Genomic DNA, 21,059 nt, shown 5'->3' with positions numbered 1-21,059 from the left:
CTGAAGGCAGGCGCTAAACCGCTGAGCCACCCGGGCTGCCATGGGGGCACTTTGAGATGATGGGGTCTCGGTCCTCACCGGACCCTCCCGTGCCAGGTTGGCATCCACCGGTTGCCACTCTGGCCTGTGAGTGGTGACTTTTGGCTGCCTCTTCCCTTCTACACTTACCAGTTGGGGTTCGGCCTCCCCCCCTCCACAGCGGGCGTGTGTGCATGTGGTTTTTATCAGTGTGGACACAAGGAGTCTTATTTTATCCCATGTGGTCGTAGTCCTCGGCTCTCGTTATGACTGTCATGGTCACCTTGCCTGGGATAAACAGCTGGCTGCAGGCCAGAGACAAGGGAGGTGGAATTTGCCGTGTCCTCATCGGGTCACTGTGGGGGCTGGGGTGCCCGCTCTCGTCCTGGCCATGCCACTGATGGCCTGTGACCTCAGACAAGTTGGACCAATATGTGGGGGTCCCTGGTTCGCCCTGATGTCAGGGGAGGTTGGACAGGTTGACCTGGAAGGCCCTTTGTCCTACCCGGAGCTCCTCTCGGGGTGCCCTGCCAGGCCTTGTGCCAATCTTCTGCTGAGACCTAGAGTTGGCTGTGGGGCACTTCCTGGTGGCCAGCTGTCACCTGTGGGAGCGATGACACACTCCTTAGCTCCCCACCCCGCTCCCTCCCTTTCTCCTGGCACTCCACCCACTGGGGGGAAGGGGAGCCGAGGAGTGGGTGGAGCTTCTCCTGCTAGAGGGAGGCCTGTTTATTCTAGGTAGTAACCAAACATTGACCTCACCCTGGCACCAGGTCTCCTGACCTTCGGCTCTGTCCTCGTTCCTATCTTCCATAAAGAAACACAGCTGCGTGGGCAGGTGGTATGCAGCGGTGGCCCACGCCCACCTGTGGCCCATGCGCCCACCTGTGCCTACCTGTGCCGGAAGGGCGCTTAGAGACTTTCAGCTTCCTCACTGTACAGCGGGGTGTCCTGGGTCCCAGAGAGGGCAGGGACCTGCCCAGGGCCACATAGCCAGTGGCACAGCCGGAATTGGAGCTCCTGCCCCTGGCCCGCCGAGTGCCTCCCTGTTGGCAGGTGCCTGGGTGCCTGTGCGCCCTTTTGACGGTGGCGAGCTGCCCCAGTCACGTGTCCCGGCCCCAGGCCTGCAGGGTCCAGGGGTCTCCCCAGCAGCACAGGCTCCACCAGAGGCGCCGTGGAAGAGCGGGCATGTGGGGACAGCCAGCACTCCTTCAGCAGAGGGGCGGAGGAGCACCGCCGGGGAGGTGAGGCGGGAGCAGTAGGGACAGCGTCGCGGAGCAGCCCAAACAAGACTGTGCTCCCAGGTGGCGGCGGAGGCGGCGTCTGCCTAGGTGCTAGCACACAGTCACCGTCGCCAGATGCCAGCCTGGTGAGGCGCCCAGTGTGGGCTCCTCCAAAGGATGGCTCTGAGAACGAGGCCTCCATCTAGGTGGTGATGCCCAGACCCCAGGGCACGTCCCTTGCTCAAGTGCCATGGGGGGGTTCGAACTCCAAGTGTGTGCTTGTAATTCTGTGGACGGACCAGTGAGATTAACTGCCCTCCAAAGTCCTGAGCAGCCATGGCACGGCCTGGGTATTCCGGAGTCCTCCTGGCGCCCCATGAGGATGCAGAGCCTCAGAGACGTTGATTCACTGGTGTGAGGTCACACAGCTGTGATTACAGAGAGGCCCAGCTGACCCTCCTCCTCTCCTGACCTTCGACTCTGGCTCTGCCAGGGGGGGGTCACTCTCTCAGTGAGGGTCACAGTCCCCGGCCTGTCCTCAGTGGCCTGGGGTAACCAAGTACCTGGCCAGCAGGACGGTGGGCTTTACAACCAAAGGGGTCTCCATGTTTGCCTCAAATAACCTACAAGTGTCCCATGACTAAATCGGATTCATACCCGACTTTCTAAAGTCTGTGGTGATGCCCCAGCCTTCGCTAGATCTGAAGAGAAGGCAGGGGCTGCGGGCCTGGGTGGGCCAGGCCCCGGGTGGGCAGTCGTGCAGCACAGGTGGGTGTGGCCTGCTGCCCTGGGCCTGGGTGGTGTCACCATCCCTGCAGGCTCATCTTGGAGGCAGGTGTGCCCTGGGCTGGCGGCAGGGAAGCCTCAGCTCCCGGCCCCTTCCCATCAAGGTCATCCTGTCGGAGGGTGGGCAGTGTTGAGGATGGGCTGGCTTTTACCCAGTGTGTCCTGAGCACTAGGCACTGTGCCAGGGGCTTCCGGACCTGCTGTCTTTCTTAGACCTCACGGCAGCTTCCTAGGCTTGGTTATCATCACTTTTTTTTTTTCTTAAATATTTTATTTATTTATTCATGAGAGACACAGAGAGAGGCAGAGCCACAGGCAGAGGGAGAAGCAGGCTCCCCGGGGGGTGCCCGATGTGGGACTCGGTCCCTGGACCCTGGGATCATGCCCGGAGCCGAAGGCAGACGCTCAACCACTGAGCCACCCAGGTGCCCCTTCGTCACATTTTTTAAATGAAACACAGGCTCCGAGGGCCTAGGCGAGGAACCCGAAGTCACAGCCGCGATCCTTAGTTCCTGTGCGAGTCTCCTGTAACTGTTGTCACAGACACCACGACATTGGGGTCTTCACACAGACGTGTTGTCTTTAGGTCAGAAGTGCTCCAGCCAGGGGGTCAGCAGGACGAGGCTGGAAGCCGGAGGGGCGGCTCTGCTCTCCTGCCTTTCCCAGCTTGGGAGGCCGCCTGGCCACCGTCAGAGCTGCAGCCGTGCCTCGTCCCACCCTTCCTGCGGTCACACCGCCCTGGGACCAGAGCGAGCAGAGCGGCTCTCCAGTACCAAACATTTGTGTGGCTAGATTGCCCCCCCCCCCCCCGCTACATGATCCAGGCTGCCCTGTGTGGTTAGATTGTCCCCCCGATGGTCCAGGCTGCCCTCATGTGGTTAGATTGGCCACCCCCCATGATTCCAACTGCCTTTGTGTGGTTAGATTGCCTGCCCCTCCATGGTCCAGGCTGCCCTTTGTGGTTAGATTGTCCCCCCCCAACCCCGATGGGCCAGGCTGCCCTGTATGGTTAGATTGTACCCCCCCAACCCCGATGGTCCAGGCTGCCCTTGTGTGATTAGATTGTCCCCCCCCAACCCCGATGGTCCAGGCTGCCCTCGTGTGGTTAGATTGTCCCCCCCCAACCCCGATGGTCCAGGCTGCCCTCGTGTGGTTAGATTGTCCCCCCCCAACCCCGATGGTCCAGGCTGCTCTTGTGTGGTTAGATTGCCCACACCTCCCCCATGGTCCAGGGGACCCTCCCACCTTTAGTTCCACAGCTTAGTCACATCTGTGAAGTCCCTGCTGGCTGTGGGAGGTCACATGTTCACAGGCTCCAGGGGTTCAGGTGCGGGCAGCTTTGGGGGGGCGGTGGTCATCTGAGTATGGTTCACTGGCCCAGGCTGCCATCTTCACCCAGAACAAGTCCCTTGAGATGTCACATGGGGAAGTCGAGGCCACGTGGATGGTGCCGCTGGGGCCGGGACCCTTGACCACACTGCCTCTTCCCACAGGAAGCTGGGTGGTGGCCGCGTGCCCTGGCTTCTGTGGTCGGCCTCCCCGGCCTAGTTCTTCTTCCCTTTGGCTACAAGCCCCCGGCTCGGAAGGGGTTGGGCCCTCCCGCGGCTGGAGGAGCGCCACCTCCCCAGGACTTCAGGGAGTGGTGGCGTCTTTACGCCGCCGGGCCTTGGGCCTTGTCGGTGAGCCTTTGGTCCTAGTCATCCTGCTGCGGGTTTCACGTGAAATGGGGAGTGCCGCCTGCTGTCCCCATGCCAAGTCTGTCATTTCTAACTGGGCGGGACCTGGCTGCCCCGCCTAATTGCAGGGACGCTCTTACGTGGGCTTCTGAGTCGCATCATCCCCATCCTGCCCCCTGGGTCATTTGTGACTCCCTGTCCCCATTTCTCAGGGGCCTAGTAGGAAGGGTCACAGAGCAGGTGGGCAGGGGGGCAGAGAGGGGCCTGCTCTTGTGCCCCCCCCCCCCAAGTACCTGCAGGAGGGTGAGCTCCGCCTCTGTCACCCTCTCCATCCTCTGGACCCCTGCCCTCCCCGTGGGCTCTGACCTGCCCAGTTGGGCTGCTCCCAGGGAGTGGGGGTGGCACCAGGAGCCCGTTGCCAGGGGCGTTGGGAGTCTTCCCTAGGCAGCCTGGTCACCAGGGAGGGAGCCAGGGAGGGGGCGTGTGACATCAGGAGCTTACCCTGTCTCTTCTGGACGGTGTGTTGTGCTGTCCTGACTTTTTTCCTTTTACTTAAAAGGCATTATTTTTTGTTAGGAATTCTATAAAAAGCAACAGGCTTGGACAATAATGGGACAACTCTTTATTCTACTGCCTACCTTCGTCAGATTGTCAACAGCAGCGCATGCTAGCTCCGGAGCCTTTCCGTTCAAGAAAGGAAGTGTTACAGGTAGAGATGAGGTCCTGCGTCTGTCCCTTCCTTGCCCCCCCCGTCCCCGAACCCCCAGAGACGCTCGGCCTGGAATTTAGCGCCCATCCTCCTCCTGCATAGCTTTGTACTTCTGTAGGTCACACACCCACGAACAATGCGAACAATGTGTGATGATGAGACTTTGTGTGAACAAAGGCCTCTCTACGCGTGTCCCTCAGCTCCTTGCCCCACTGTGGTTTCGACACCTGACCCTGTCGGTACAAGGACGTCTAGGTCTTTCGTTTCCACCTCTACTATTTCATTGTTGGTTGAAACCACAGTTTATCCTGTTTCCCAGGAGGACTTTTAGGTGGTTTCCAGTGTCTCGCTGCCTTCGCCGGGGTTGGGGATGCGTTCCTGTCCCTGGCTCCTCGCGCACCTGTTTTGGGGTGCCTCGCGTGCACCTTGCCCTCCGATCTGCTGCGCCAGTGGGCACCCCGCATCCCCGGGTTCTTGTGCACTCGCCGTCGCCGAGTTACCACTTTATACTTTCCACCAGTCTGGGGACTGAAATGGCATCTTCTTCATTTGCATTTCCCTGATTACGCACACGGTCGGGCATCCTCTTGCACATTTCCGTCTGTGACTCACCTTCCGTGGAGCCTGTACCCCGTGCTCACGTATTTCCTTATTGATCTGTAGGAGTTCTGTGTGTCCCTTGTGTCTGGGACCGGACTAGTGCACAGCCCTCCCCAGCTGGCGGCCGCTCTCCTAACTGTGCTCCTGGATCTGTTGTCATTTGTTGGGTTGGGCTGTAAAGTTCACACATCAGGGTTTGAGAGGCTTTCCCTTGGTGGCTTGTTCTTTTTTGTTTTTCTTTTTTCTTTTCTTTTATTTTTTAAAAAGATTTTATTTATTTATTAATGAGAAACAGAGAGAGAGAGAGAGAGAGAGAGGCAGAGACACAGACAGAGGGAGAAACAGGCTCCATGCAGGGAGCCCGACGTGGGACTCGATCCCGGGTCTCAGGATCAGGCCCTGGGCTGACGGTGGCGCTAAACCGCTGAGCCACCAGGGCTGCCCCTTTTTTCTTTTTTTAAAGATTTTATTTATTTATTCTTGAGAGACACACAGAGAGAGGCAGAGACACAGGCCGAGGGAGAAGCAGGCTCCATGCAGGGAGCCCGATGCGGGACTCAATCCTGGGCCTCCAGGATCACAACCTGAGCCAAAGACAGGTGCTCCATCGCCGAGCCACCCAGGTGTCCCATTGTTCTTTTTGTTTCTTAACTGAGAATGCCTTTTTACCCGGAAGCTGAGGTGATTCTTTTTAATAACTGCTGGATACACACACACTGTACAATTCAGCGGTTTTGAGTAGATTCACAAAATTGCGTAACCATCAGAATTAATTCCAGAGCGTTTTCATCTCTTCTCGATCCCTCTTCCCCTCGGCCCCTGGCAACCACGGATCGACTTCATGTCTCTCTGAATTTGCCTGTTCTGGAGATTTCATATAAATGGAGTCGCATACAGTATGTGGTCTTCTGTGACTGGCTTCTTCCCTGTAGCGTAAAGTTGTTAAGGTTTGTTGCACACGGTGTAGCATGTGTCAGAAAAGCCCCAATTTTTTTTTTTTTTAAAGATTTTATTTATTTATTCATAGAGACACACACAGAGAGAGAGGCAGAGACACAGGCAGAGGGAGAAGCAGGCTCCATGCAGGGAGCCCGACATGGGATTCGATCCCGGGACTCCAGGACCGCGCCCTGGGCCAAAGGCAGGCGCTAAACTGCTGCGCCACCCAGGGATCCCAAAAGCCCCAATTTTAAATTTGCTTTTTTTCCCATAGAACTCTCTGACCCTGTTGGAACTGCTTTCTGTGTGTGGTGTGAGGTTGGGATCAAATTTTGTTCTAGGGGCACCCAGGTGACTCAGTCGGTTGAGTGGGTCTGCTTTCACTTTGGGTCATGATCCTGGGGTCCTGGGCTGGAGCCCCACGTCCAGCTCCCTGCTCAGTGGAGAGCCTGCTTCTCCCTTTCCTTCTGCCTGCAGCTGTCCCTGCTTGTGCTCTCTCCCTGTCAAATAAATAAATAAATCTTTTTTTTTTTTTTTTTTAAAGATTTTACCTATTTATTCATGAGAGAGAGAGAGAGAGAGAGAGAGGCAGAGACACAGGCACAGGGAGAAGCAGGCTCCATGCAGGGAGGCCGATGTGGGACTCGATCCTGGGTCTCCAGGATCATGCCCTGGGCCAAAGGCAGATGTTCAACCGCTGAGGCACCCAGGCGTCCCCAATAAATAAATCTTTAAAAAAAAATTTAGTTCTAGGTGATGCCCAGCCGGTTGCTGCAGCTCTGCTCATGAAATACTCTTGTCTTCTCCCAACTGGCACAGAATGCCACATGGGCCACATGCCAGGTGGGCAAGCTTCTCTGGGCTCCCGTCTGCCCCCTTCCCCCCCATGTGGCTTTGGCATCTTTCCACGGAGTCCATTCCATTCCACGCGGAGCTTTCTTCTCTGGACTCCCACCACTCCTGCAATCCCACCCCCCGGCTCATGATAATTTATTCCTGTTTTCACTGAATCAGTGAAGCACTGTCCAGACGTGGTGCTGCTGCCAGAGGTCGCCGCCTGGAGCCTCCCCCCTCCTCTTGCTCCTGAGACGTGAAGCCCTACCACTGCTTCTCATGCATAGGCTGAAGTGCTTGCCGAGGCTCAGACCTCTCAGTCTCACCTCCAGCTCCCCTGTGTCTGGGAACAGGGATCCCCTGGGTCTGATGACCCCGCCACACCTGGATTTTCCCAGCTTCCTGAGCTGGCCCCATTGGCCACACATTCCCACCTCTGCACATGGCTGCAGTCCCCTGGTATCCTGCTCCTGCCAATGCCTCCCCACTGTTCCTGCCTCCTCTGAAGGACAGCCAGCCCCGTCACACAGGGCCTGGCACTCGATAGACATCTGGTTGACATCTAATGATAAAAACAAAACCCCTCCTTGGGACACCTGAGTGGCTTAGCGGTTGAGCATCTGCCTTTGGCTCAGGGCGTGATCCTGGGGTCCCAGGATCGAGTCCCACATCGGGATCCCCACAGGGAGCCTGCTTCTCCCTCTGCCTGTGCCCCTGCCTTTCTCTGTGTCTCTCATGAATAAATAAATAAAATCTTTAAAAAACAAAACAAAACCCTCCTTTCTCCTGAAACTCATTCATATCTCTGCTTTTTGCTACCACCTAGGTTTCGGGGCTCAGTAAATGTTTATCTCCCCCAGATCCCACTTCGGACTTGAGTCCTGCATACCCTACCCTCATCAAAATCCCTGCAATTCAGTTGCGTTTGCAGGGAGGGGTTCACCGATGAATAATCAGGGCCAGATGGGCAGGGGGTTCCTTAAAGGTGGAGCAGGAGAGGCGGACAGTTTGAACAGTCTCTGCTCAGTGTAGATCATAGATCAGGGGTCCCCAGCCTCACGAGTGTGTTAGAATCACCTGGAGGGCGTTCACGATGCACCTGGACACCCAGGCGCCTCCCCTAGAGTCTAATACAATTGGTCTCATGGGGGAAGAGATCAGATGTTAGAAAATGTCCAGGTGTGTAGACGCAGCCGTGCTGAGAGCCGCTGCCCGGTGTGACTCCGCGTCTGAGAGGCTGGGTGGCCCTGCCCGGCAGGCCAGCAGGCTTCTGTTCTTGGCCTCTACCAATAGTTTCCAATCACTCAGAGTGAAATGGGGGTTGCTGGGGGAGACACCGTGACAGGGCCGTCACCCTGCACCGTCACCTGCACACACAGGTTAATTTCTGGGCATGAACTCAACAGGAAGGGGATTCCTTGTTCCCTCCTCCTCTGGCTTGAAACAATGCCACAGCTGCAGTTGGACTTGCCGGGGCTCCCCGAGCACAGAGAAGTGAGTTTGAGCGTTGGGTCCGAGAACACCGGAGGCTTCCAGGCAGATCCAAACCGGGCACGTCCTCAATCAGCCGAGCTGGCCACAGCTTCCTGTTTGGCTGCCCCCTTGAGATCGCAATACTGGGTCCGGCAGCCTTGTGGCTTTTCCTGCAATTAAATGCCAGGCTCCCCGCCAAGGCCCAAGTAGGCAGGGTGCTGAGCCACCGGGGTCCCCGGGGCTTTGCATGAAGCACACAAAGGGGCAGATGGGTGCCAGGGGACGGCCAGGTGTCTCAGGAGAGGCCGAGTGGCCAGCATGAGGAGGTCTCAGTTTTCATTAACAGTTGTTTTTTTTCAGTGCCGGTTAATTTTCTTTTCTCCGTGGATGGAGAGGGTGGGAGTCCGGTTATGGCCATTCTGTTTCATCTCTGGATTTGGTGGGGGTGATATTTAGGGTTTCCATGACCTCACGGAGGTGGAATCACAGCAGGGGCTGGGTGCCAGCCTGTTGGCATTTGCTGTGTGACTTTGGCCTTGATACTTAACCTCTCTGAGGCTCAGGCTCCTATTCAATAAACGGGGAGTAATAACAGGACCTACTGCATCCGCTTGGTGTGAGGATTACCTGGGTCGGTGGTCGGGGTTTTGCGCGGTGCCCGCTGGCACCTAGTAGATGCTCAGTAAAATTTGTGTGTGCAAATGGGAGAACAGGTTCCCTTCTCAATGCCCTGCGTGGACATGAGCTCCCTGTCCCACACCTAGGGCTCTGGAAGTCAGCGCTGAGCTTGTGGCTGGCTGCCTTGGCCCGGGCCCCCCTGCACCCGTCCACGGGCAGCTCAGGTGGGCAGCCTGGCGGAGGAGGGAGCAGCAGGGGCCAAGGTGCCCAGCCCTCCCAGCCTCCCTGGCCCCATGCGGCCACCCCTGAGAAGCGTCCTCACGGGAACCTGATGTTCCCCTGATATGCCTCCCTCAGGCCTCTTGCCTTCATCCATAAATAATATGTGTCTCACATTCAGCCTGCGCCTCCTGGAGCTGCGTTGTGTGCCAGGAAGCAGATGCTCATGGGTAATCGGCTCAGGTGCTCCCGACCTGCTTGCCGCAGTTCCCCCTCCCTGCCTCTGCTCACGCTGTCTTGCTCACGCATGCCGTCCATCCCCACCTCGCTTATCTGCCTGTCAGCGTCCTGTTTCCTCTTCGAGGCCCAGCTCAGATGCTGCCTCCTGCAGGAAGGAGCCCCTGATTTCTCCCTGTCAGCACATCCTTGGAGCTTGGGCAGACCCTTCGCTCTGAGCATCCTTTCCCTGTGGGACAGGCTTTCTGCTGCCCTCCTGGCAGAGTCCCAGGAGGGGCAGGGTGAGTGCACTGCCCTGGGGTCGGGAAGCAGCTTCTTGTGCCTCCTCCCCTACATCAGGGCCTTCAGCATTCCAGAGGCTTCTGCCCAGCAGAGGCCCAGGGTGCAGGGAGTAGGTGGGCCTGGGGTTAGAACATCCTCCACGTCCTTTAGGAAGGCGGACCATTTCCAGCTTCTGCTGGGTCGGTGTCTGGGGCCTTGCTGAGGGAGCCTGGGAGTGCCACGTGTCAGAGGAGGGCAGCTCCAAGACCTGCTGAGTCTGGCCTGCGGGCAGGCGGGGAGAAGCCACTCAGGGACCGAGCACCTGCCAGCAGGACTGGGTGCTGCAGGAAGTGCAGGAAGACGGCCTTTGCTGCCGTCGAGCTCAGGGCTGCCCTGAGCCACTGAGCCAGAAGGAAGGCAAGGCTCCGGGGAAGGGGAGGCCAATCCACCCCTGCGTGGTTGACAACCTTTACTTCACCTCCCTGGGCCTCACTTACCTCATCTGTAAGTTGGGCCCGTCTCCCAGGCCTGCCCTGCTGGTTTGGGCTTCCAGGACCCAGCCTGTAGGTACTGGTGGGCACCTGCCTGCCCCCGGGGGCTGAGTCCTGGTGGGGAGAGAAGGGAGAGATTCGGGAAACCAGCTTGCAGGAAAGCAGGTGCTGTCAGGGGCCACATCCATCCTCTGGGGCAGAGGGATGGAAGCCTGGAACCGTGAGGGAGCTTGTTTGCTGCGGCCCTTCTGCCCCGATGGAGCCACCGGCCCCGACGCTGACCCCTCTTAATGAAGTGGAAGGAGAAGAGAATTGAATCAGCCGAGCGGCAGTGTGGAAACGTCAGCCACCCCCACGGAGGAGGCCCAAGGCCTGGTGCGGCGGGGTCGCCTGCTAATGACCTGCCACCAAGCCTGCCTGTCCCCAGGACCTTGTGGGGACCGCGCCCAGCGGGAGGGGGCTGGGAGGGAAGCGGGGTTGGAAGGGGAAGCAGCTGGAGAGTCAGGCCCCGTGTGTCACTGTGTGTCACTGTGTCACTGTGCAACAGCACCCGCCCCCCAGCCCCCACTTCTTCCCATGCAGGGGGTCGTGCTTTCTCCTAGGCTCTGACAGACGCTGTTGGCACTCTGCCCAGGACCCCCGTGGCACTTCTGCTTCTGTGTCCACTGCCCGCTTCACCTGCTAGCACCTGCAGCTCTGCCCGGGAGCTTTTCCTGTCCACTCTCCAGGTGGGCAGTGCTGGGGCATTGGCACCTCTGTTCCCCACGAGCAGCCCCCACCAGTGAGCCCCGGGGCAGGTGGGGTAACTCCGAGACCACCAGAGCTCCCCGGGAGATTGACACTACGTTCATCCGCTCATTCTGTTCCCCGCCTCGCCTCCCACTCCTGTACCTGGGCTCCCCAGGGTCACCTCCCACACAACCCGCGTGTACTTGAATCCCCTGCCTCACTCATTTTAGGATGTGGGCTCCTGGTGTGGCCGGCTGTTGCTGCCGGGTGAGATTCTGAGCGTCGCCTGCCCTCAGCACCTGGGATCTCCGCCTTCTGTGTCTCTGGCAGGCCCTTGTTGGGGGTGCTCTGCGTGGGGTGTGGGTGCTGTGTTGCAGGCTGAGTGCTCTTCACTGTAGCTGCTGCTGGCGGGAGCTGACCCCCCGGCAGGATGCGTTCTTGTAGGTCTTTAGACTTTTCCTGAGCGAGGGCCTGCTATGTGCCTACTGTGGAGCTGGTGCGGAGGGTTTACAGGGCTGATTGGATTGTGACCTCTGGCTCCCACATTCCTACCATTTGGGCTAAAGCTGAGGCTGGGGTCACACTGCCTACCTGGGGAGGGTACCAGGCCGGAGGGGAGGTGGGGAGATGTGACCTGGCTCCAGACTCAGGCTCTGAGAAGGCAGGGTGGGGTGGTCTTCTCCGGAGAGGGCAGCTTGCAGACCCTCCCATCTGGGGGGCTGCATGGCCCTCCACACTCCCTGGGGGCACACAGGACCCTCCAGGAGGCCAAAGCTAGGGCTGACTGACGTTCTGGCTTTTGGAAGCAAGAATATTGCAGGCTTGCAGGCCCTTACCCCTTGCCACCACCCTCCACTCCCCAGATGGAAGCTGGATTGTGAATCCTCCGGAACTGGTCCATTGGGGCCTGGGGAAGATCTGAAGGGGACACATTGGCCAGCTCGCCCTGGGGTCCCTTCTGTAGTCACCTCCTTCATTTTCTCTGCAAGCAGCCAAGCCGGGAAATGACGCATTCCTCCCTTGGGGCCCGTTCCTCACCACTGCAAACCCTGGGATTAATTTAATTACACGCTCATCTCCGAGAGGCTGGGGCTCAGAGGCGCCCAGCGGGATCACGAGTTGCCCAAGGCTGCTGGGAGGGATCATCCTCCCAGGGAGCTAAGCCCTCCGGGGTCTCCCGCCCCTGCCCCACAAGGTCCACCTTGCCACCCTTCCCTGCTGCAGGGAAGAGTGCCACCTGCTCTGACCCACGGGGGCCCGATGTCTGGCTCCTGGGCTCCTGGCAGGGAGCACAGCCAAGTCTGGGGAGCTGAGTGGAGGGTGGGATCCAGTGGGACTGAGGAAGCTTCTCTCGGATATCAGGAGGCAGCCTCGAATCCTCCTCAACTTGGGAGGTGGGGGCGAATGCACCCAGACCAGAACCGGGAGAGCTCGGATTGGCCATCGTCCTGGCCACCCTTCTGCTTCAGTGGTGTCAGTGGGTGGCTCTGCAACATGTCAGTACAATAATGTAATCCTTTCTCCTTTTTTTTTTTTTTTCAAAGGAAAGATTTCTATTTTTTTTTTAAGATTTTATTTATTCATTCATGAGAGACACACACACACACACACACACACACACACACACACACACAGAGAGAGAGAGAGGCAGAGACACAGGCAGGGGGAGAAGCCGGCCCCTCACAGGGAGCCCGATGTGAGACTTGATCCCACGACCCCAAGATCATGACCTGAGCTGAAGGCAGATGCTCAACCACTGAGCCTCCCAGGCGGCCCCTCTCCCTATTCTGGAAGTAGATTATTTGAAAATTAACAAGAAGTGGTGTGAATAAATAAAAACTCCCTTGTTCCCTCCTGTGAGCAGCACCATCAATATCTCCATGTGCCTCCTTCCTGAATGTCTTTCAATGCACAGATATTTTTAAACGTTGAGAGCAATCATACATCTCATTTTGTGTCCAGTTTTTTTTTTTTTTTTTAGATTTTATTTATTCATGAGAGAGACACGGGGGGGGGGGTGCAGAGACACAGCAGAGGGAGAAGCAGGCTCCATGCAGGGAGCCCGACGTGGGACTCGATCCTGGGTCTCCAGGATCTCCCTAGGCTGAAGGCAGGTGCTAAACCGCTGAGCCACCCGGGCTGCCCTTGCGTCCAGTTCTTTCCACCGGCATGCAAAGGTTTTCCGCGTTGTTTAGAAGAGAAACCCTCCCTAAACATCCTTCGGAGGACAGGGTGTACCTCTCTGCTACTCTTGGACAAATGGTTATTCCCATTTCTGGCCACTGCTGCACTGTCCTTATACCTCGAATTCATTCTTTTTTTTTTTCCCTCAAATTCATTCTTTAGGATAGATTCCATTGGAGGCCGTGGATGATTGAAAATACTTTAAGGGCTCGCCTGTTGTTTGGAAATTAGAAAGAACAGCCCCACAAAGCCTGGTGGTCTGAAGTGTACTTTGTTTTCTGCAGCTGCTTGGGGTTTGGGGCAAACCGGAACCTGTGGGCTGAGTGGGGACAGCGCCTTGGTCTGTGTCCACCTGCGCCCTGTGTGTGCTGTGGCCCAGGGGCCCTGAGGCCTGGTCCTGGCAGCAGTTGGGGGGGGGGGGCAGGTGGGGTATTGTTGGGTCATTTGTCCTCCATAGCATTGCCTACGTCCCTTCTCCTGGCGCTGGCTGTCGCCGCTCTGTTCTCGCTGGACCCACTGTGGCCGAGGGCCTGCTCAGATGGGAACGGGGTGTGTCTGGCCCGCCGCTGCCCAGCAGCGAGGGCACTGAGGCCGGTACAGGGCACTGGGTGAGCTGGTGACCTGCTGCGGGCCCGGCTGGCCTGGTCCCCAGATGGCCAGTCCTCTCCCGCGTTCAGGGCTGTACCCAGCGCGGTCCCGCCCTGGGGGCTCCGGTGAGCTGGGGGGGGTGGCCTGCTTGTCACTGCGCCCGAGGACTGGGCATTCTTGGAGTGTCCGGGAGAGAGAGGCTGGGACAAGAACCATGTCTTCTTTCTGGGACGCGTGCCAGCCTCCGTCAGTGGCACGGCGCTGTCAGTCTGCTAAGAGCAGCCAGACGCTGGGGGTCCTGAGCACTGACCTGCCGGGGTGGGTCTGGATGCTGGGGACCGGGTGTGGCAGGCTGGGCCCTGGGCACCCCGGCTCTCCCACCAGCAGGGGGGGGGACACATTCCTCGGGGCCTCCTCACCTGGAGAGTGGGGGGATGCCTGCCTGGACCTTAGCAGGTGCCCAGGCTGCCGTGTGTCACACCTGGGGTGGGTGGGGGTCTTCCCTCCCCCACTGACCCCACCCAGGGGGACACCACGCCGGGGTCAGCTAGTTACTTGGGTCTCTTTGTCTTAACGTGTGAGGATGAGATTGCTGTGGGGGGGTGTCTTTGTAGTTTTTGCACACTGTTTCCCCATCGGTGTTCCGGGGAACCCCTCCTGCTAACAGCCTACAGAGGACACAAAGAGGTGGGGGACCCAGGCTGCACCCCGTCTCCCTCTCTGTGTCCAGAGGGGCCTGGCACACCCTGGGCCCGGGGGCCTTTCCCATCAGGCCTGTTCCCACAGGAGTGATGTGGGAAGGGATGCGGGAAGCGTTTGTCAGTCGCCGCTGATGGAGAATGAGCGGAGGGGGCGGCACGGGGCCCGGACCGAAGTGACCGTGGCTGAGGACGGGTGTGAGGAAGGCCCTTGTTCAGCTGCGGCCGCCGGGCTGGCCAGGGTCCCCTTCCCCGGGCACGTGGGATCCCCTAGCACCAGGTGTGCACGCAGAGTCCAAGTGGGGGTGCCCTCGGGGTCACCCTCCTGCCGTCCAGTCCTCCTCGCCGTTGTCCTGACTTGTGCCATCAGCAAGCCGCTTCGCCTCGGAGCCTGGGTTTCCTGGCTGTCAAAGGGAGCTGTGCAGAGCCGGGCGGCGAGGCGGTGTGGGGGGCGGCCACTCCCAGCAGGGCCCCCTGGCCCAGCGCCCATGGTTCCCAGGCCGGGTGGGGGTGGCCCTTGCCGCATCTGGAAGGCCCCGCATTCCTGAGAGCTGACTTGCTGCTGGGGCTGGAGGCGCGGGTGTGATTCCCCAGCGGCTAGTGGCTGGAGCTGCTCCAGGGCTGGGGTCGGGGTGAGGGTGGGAGCTCCGGGGCACAGGCCGGGGCCTGGGCCAGGGCTGGGGGCGTGCAGCTCCTAAGGGCCCCTCCGTGGGAGAGCCGCGTCCTGTAGCTGGTGCAGCCTCAGCTGACGGGCAGGGGCTCCTGAGGCCCAGGCCAAGCCCCGCGGCAGGGAGGTCATGCATTCTGGGGAGGGGGCCGCCCACCGAGCAGTGATGGGGGACGGCAGGACAGCCCTGTCCCCAAGCAGCTGGGCTCATGGGCGGTGCCAGCTGTGGGCTGGGGGTGGGCAGATGCTCCATCATGTCACAGCTGCATGATGGTCCAGCTTGCCCTCTGACAGCACCCAATCCCCTTTTGCCCACCCAGCTGTGTTAGAAGTCCTATGGGGCCCGTCTCCCAAGGCTGCGGTGCAGAGAGGCGGCTCGGTCTAAGGTCTGGTGACTTCTGAGCTAGAAGGCTGGTGGTGGAACCAGCAGAGACCCTGTTGGGGGCAGGTGGGCGCAGTAGGAGGAGCAGTGACCGGCCTAGTAGTTGGGGTGTAGGTTGGTGTCTGGGCCGTGTGAACTCTGGCGGTGGGGTGCTCATGTGGACGAGAGACGCACAGCCTGTCCCTTATCAGGGGGCGGCAGACCAGGCAGGGAGGTGCCCTGCGTCCTGTGTGTCTGGCCTGAGACCTGACCTGTGTCACTGCTCGAGCGCACCTGCCGTGATGGCTTGGTCCCCTCCGCTGCCCGGCCCTCGCCGTCCCTGCCCTGTGTTCCGCATCCGTCCCCCGGCCACTCTGCTCGGGGTGGTCCTCAGCTACCACCTCGGTAGTCTCTGCTACCCCAGCCTGGCCTGGGGTGACTTAGTCATTGTTTTTCTCCTCTGTGGGGGGGAACTGATCTCTAGCCTGCTGGGGAGGCCGGCCCTGGGCCCTGGAATTTAGGCTGGTGGAATTTTGCCTGCCTTTCTGATGTGATGGTAAGACAGGTCAGGGCGGTGAGGGAGGGTGGGTTTCGGGAACCCTGCCGCATTCAGAAACTGGGGGTGCATGGGTGGGGAGCGTGCCACTGGCTTGGCCCAGTACCCGGCTACTGGCTGCTCTCCTCGGCAGAGTCCTTCCAGAAAGGTGGTGGCTCACCTGCATTATGTACCTGCCCCACCCCCTCCCCACCCCCACTGCGAATTGTTCGCAGAAGTTTCTGTATGTCAGGAACCCGGGACACTGACTCAATATGTGCAGGAGACTCAGTTTCCCCGCTGTGCTGGGGAGAGGGCTCCCTGGACCCCATTCTCCGCTGTGCGCTGCCCCTGGCGGTGAGGGTCCCATCGGGGCTGTTTGGGAGAGGGTTTAGGACGGAAGCATTGCGGGGCTGAGGGAGGAGGCGCAGGACAGGTGGTGAGATAACACCTCCCGTTACTGCAGGGCCTGGAAACCCAGGCCCGGAGGCCTCCCGGCGCGGGTGTGGCTCTCACTGGACACCGAGTCTCTGATTAACGTGCTCCCCGCTTGTGTCGTTACAGATCCCTCGTCCACCTACATCAGGCAGCTGGAGACCAAGGTGAGGCTGCTGGAGGGTGACAAGCCCCTCGCACAGGTAGGCTGGCTGGGGGTGGACCTCGGGGGCCAGTGCCCACTGCACTCTGAGGGCCAGCGTGAGCCGTGCCCCCGAGCCCCCCGTGCCAGTGCCCACCCGTGTCCCAGCTTACCTGGGGCTCCCCCCCTCAACACCTCCACCTGCCCTGCTCCCGTCTGGAGTCACTCCCTGGAACTTTGGGGTCATGGACCTAATTCTCACACCATGGCCTTTGGGGTGTCCCTTGTCACAGCCTCTCACTGCTGTCCCCCCCCAGTGGTCTGCGAGCTCGTCGGGCCAGCCCTGGGCCTGTCCCAGAGAAGGTGTGGAATGCACAGGTGCTGGAGAAGGGGCTTGCACACCCCATCCTCACCCACACGGAAACCTCCCTGCTCCTGCACCGCTGACGCCTCTCCTGTTAGGGGTGCACCCTCCCCTCCCCCGTCCTGGGCCTGGCCGGTGCCCACAGACACTGAGGCTGTCTCATCACAGGCGTGTCCCCAGCATAGGAATGGTGGGTTAGAGGCTGGTGGATGAGGCTGGGGGGAGGCGGGCAGGGTGACAGCCAGAGCAGGGGGCACAGGTGGCTGTGGTCCTGCTGAGTGCGGTTGGGGCACAGAGGGGTCGTGACGGTCAGGCCGAGGGCCCTCTCTGCTGCGGGGGGGGGGCGGGGATGGGAGGCTGAGGTCAGCCCTGCACGGGTCCTGGGGCCCGCTGGCTCGGCCCGCCCCTCCGGCCTCTCTCTGCACCCATCCTTGGCTTATCTCCCCTCCCCCTCCCCTGCGGTACCCCGGGCCCTGCGCCGCAGCCAGAGTGCCCAGAGCGTTTCTCTGGGAACCAACCCCGGGGAGGGCTCAGCTGCCTGGCCCCGTTGCTTGGCGACCAGCGGGCTTGGCGCCACCGTCCTGCTTGGGAGCCGGGTGGCTGCGGGGAGGCTCACGGCCCTGTCACCGCCATCCCACACCCTCCCCCTACGTGGGCTGCGTGGGCTGCGTGGGCAGTTCCCACAGCCTGGCGGGCCTCGGCGGAGTGCACGACGCACCCCTGCACCCCAGGGCCACTGCACCCATGTTCAGGGGCACAGCCAGGCATCGAATTGCAAGGCTGGTTTGGTGACTTTATATGGGTTAAGGTCCTGCGTGGCTTCTAGAAGGGCTTGGCCACGAGACGTGCTGGCTCCTCGGGGCTGGGGGGTCCCACCTGACTGGGGGCTGGGGCACCTGACATCTCACGAGGCCAGGCGTGGGTGGCTGAGCCGCAGGAGCTCAGGCAGGAGAACTGGGGCCGGCTGAGGCCCGGGGGCCTTTGCTTTGGAGCAGGTGCCTGTCCTGCTTGCCGCAGCCACTGGAGTGCCGCAGAGTGAAGGCCCGGACCCCCTGTGGCCCTGAAGCCTTCTGCTCAGTCTCCTTGTCACTCTGTCCCAGTCCAGCTCCTCTTGGGTTCATCCTTCCCTCGGAGAAGCACGTCAAGAGCCCAAGCCCTGAATTCAGGTTGCTGCCTGACGTGTTGTCTTGTGGTCCAACTGGGCATGGCTTGTGGCCCCTTTATGACAAAGACAGGAGTGTCCCCGACTCCGTGGCCTCTGCTGTCCTGGGCCACATTGTCCTGTTGGGAAAATACACCCCAGTTCCCATTCGTGGACCTGGCTGTGGACTTGGGGGAGATGTGCACATGCTCAGGCCGTGGAGGAGTGGCCCTTCTACTCCTTCCTCCCCGGGGGCCCCCATAGCTGCATCCGCCGGCCCCGGGCCCACATGTACAGCGTGGGTGGTCGTTAGGGGCCCTGTGTCTGGGCCTCGGGGACGGCAGCTATCTGGGCGGTGGGTGGCTCTGCCCAGCCCCCTGTTCCCGAGCCTGCTCTGACCTGCTCCCAGGGGTCAGATCTGGGGCCTTGGCCCGGAGGCAGCCGCAGGACCAGGCTTGCTGGGCAAAGATCTCCATTCGATGGAGGGATGCAGACCCTCCCTGGGATCCAGGCTGGGGCTGCAGGCGGTTAGATTGGGATGTAGGGACAAGATCAAGGTTTTTGCCCAGCTTTTGGCTGGTAGCGGGCGTCAGCATGAGGGCTCAGCATCTGGCACGAAGGGCTCCAAGTGGCTTATTTCTCTGGTAGAAATTTTCTTTCTCCCTGAACGAACAAAGCCCCGTGAAGCCAAGCTGCAGTGGTGGTGGTAGTTGCATGGGCTCGTGTGTGCCCTGGGGGACCGGACACCCAGGGCCCTTCCCTATCTCTTCCTCCTCGGGGACGCTGCTGGTGGGCAGACTGAGCTCTTGCCCGGGGTCTCCCAGTGAGCAGGTGTGGGGGCCACAGCCAGCGTCCCAAGAAGGGGGCAGCCATGGGGTGCCGGGGCCTTGGCCCACCCCCGGTGCGTTGTGGGCCTTTGCCTGTTGTTGCCGCGGGAGGGTGGGCCCTCAACCCGCAGTCAGCAGGAGCACCCAGGAGCCGTTGGCGTTGGGGGAATGTCTCCAGGGTCGTGGATGGGGCTCCTGCTGCCCCTGCCACCTGCTGCCACCAGAGCTTGGCCTTGAGGGTGCGTTGGCGGTGCTGGCTGCAGAGGAGGGCGCTGCTGTTCCGAGCCACGCAGGAGAGATGAGACAGACAGACTGAGAGCCGCTCCCACCCCGGCCTGCTCTCCGCTTCCTGGTGGCAACTCACAGCTCCCTTGCTTTTGGATTCCTGGGGCAGCTCAGATGGCACCTCTCTGTTTGCTCACCTGAAACATGGGCACTCACGCACTCAGTGTGTGACTGATGGTCCTAGGGGCGCGGGGGTGACCGGGCCCAGGCCTGACCCCCTCCTTGTCCCAGCTCCAGGACTCACGTGTGCAGGGGGCTGCTGCAGGGTGGCGGAGGTGGGAGCTAGGCCCACGATGACAGCACTGGCCTTGTTCTAGGGGAGTGCAGGGGAGAGGAGGTTTACTACGTCTTCTTCCTCCTGGCCTCTAGCTGGGGCCTGGCCTCTTGCCGGCAGCCTCCCCAACCACCCCCGGGCAGGGCTCGGCACTTCGTGTGAACTCCCAGCCCTGTGAGTGGCTAGGTTGTCGTGATCTGCCCTTGGGGAGCCCGGCCCCCACACCTGCTGGACACTCAGCTGCCAGGGACTAGGCTGCTGGTTCTGAGGGGTCACATCTGCCTCTCCAGTGTTTGCACAGCTGGACTAGATGGATCCATCTTGGGGAACCCCTGGCCGCCCCTGCTCCCAGCCAGAGTCCTAGGCCTAGGGGAGGCTGGCTCTTGCCCAGAATAAAGAAGTGCTGCGTACCTGGGGCAGAGCTGCTTACCTCACAAGGCAGTTACCGTGCGGTCGTGGTCATCTTTGGGTGACCGTGTTTGGGAATCTCAGGGAGGGAGAGATTCCCGCTGGGGGTGGGATCCCGGCCTGGGCCGCCTGGGCCCTGGCTTGTTGGGCTTTATGATTCGGCCACTTAAGTCTTGTCACTGAATTCAGATTGCACGGGAACCTCCAGGTCTTCCCAAAAAAAAAAAAAAAAAGGTGGGAAGCACCTGCTTTTTGGGGAAGAGCGGGCGAGAGCAGGGTTCCTCTTCGAGCCACCTTCAGGGGACGCGGCTTCGGGGTTCGGGCCGGAGGGCCGAGAGCCTCTGCGGCCCCCGCTTCCCACGGCCCCCCTCCCTTCCTCTCCCCTTCCGGCCTCTATTTAACTCCAAAATAGCTTTCATTACAAATGTGCCCGAGTGTTCACAGAACTAAATTACTATATTGCAGTTCGTATTTTCTTTCTCGCGTCGGCTTTACCATTTCATCAACACAGCTGCGTGTTCTGTGATGATTCATGGTGAGCGCCCCGCGCACGTTATCCTTTTCCCCGGGGATGCTGCGCCCGGCGGGCTGCGTTGGGGCCTGGCCCTGGGTTCCGTGGGTTCACTCCCCTGCTGGGCTGATGCGTGAAGCCTCCGCGTTGGCCCAGGAGCCGGCTTTATGAAAGAGCGAGAAGCCCTTGGGCCCGTCTCTGGTGGGGCCAGTGGGCAGCCGAGCGGGCCCGCCCCCCTCCTCCACCCTGTGCCAGCCACGCAGGGTCAGCTCGAACACATGTGGGTTGGAAGTGACCCTAGGATCGACGCCGAGTGCAGGGGGTCGCGACAGGCAGGGCCCGGGTGGAGGAGGATGTGCTAGGGCTGCTGTGACGCAGCACACACCGGGTGGCTTCGACAGAGATGCCTTGTGTCGTGGTTCCGGGGGCCGTGGGGTGCACACAGGAACCGAGAGGCCCAAGTCCAACCTACAGCAGTGGTGTTACCGGCCTGAGGGTGCAGGGAAGTGGGTTTGGGCTCTGGAGGAGAAGCGGAGTTCAAGTGACCCCATGCTCCAGCGCTCACCCATCGTGTGGCTTTAAGCAAAAGGCCCTCAGTCCTGGTGCCTCGGTTTCCTTACATGCAGGACGGGGGTGACGGTGGTGCCCACTACAGCGTGTGCCATGGCGGGGGTCGGGGGGACAGTCTGCTGCCATCTAAGCCCGTGCTGAGACCTCAGTTCTGTGGTCTGAGCCCCTGAGCCGGGTGCGTCATCCTGAGCGGCTGGTTCGCTGGGCCAAGCCCTCCAGAGAAGCCTCCTGTACTCCTGCGCCCGTGTTCTCCGTG

At 60.4% G+C, this 21,059-nt stretch overlaps 1 protein-coding gene across 1 annotated transcript in view; it reads left to right on the top strand.

Annotated features, from left to right (window-relative positions):
* CCDC85C (coiled-coil domain containing 85C) overlaps positions 1 to 21,059 on the top strand; it is a 77,480-nt gene that overhangs the window by 42,307 nt on the left and 14,114 nt on the right. Inside the window, exon 2 of the mRNA XM_038545698.1 lies at positions 16,411 to 16,484. Within this exon, the coding sequence (XP_038401626.1) occupies positions 16,411 to 16,484 (74 nt within the window). The remainder of the gene's footprint in view (positions 1 to 16,410; positions 16,485 to 21,059) is intronic.

Source organism: Canis lupus, chromosome 8, assembly GCF_011100685.1.
Source record: "Canis lupus familiaris isolate Mischka breed German Shepherd chromosome 8, alternate assembly UU_Cfam_GSD_1.0, whole genome shotgun sequence".
In the NCBI taxonomy this organism is placed as follows: Eukaryota; Metazoa; Chordata; class Mammalia; order Carnivora; family Canidae; genus Canis; species Canis lupus.
The sequence above is the reverse complement of the archived record's forward strand: the minus strand, read 5'-3'. Positions and strand labels throughout refer to the sequence as shown.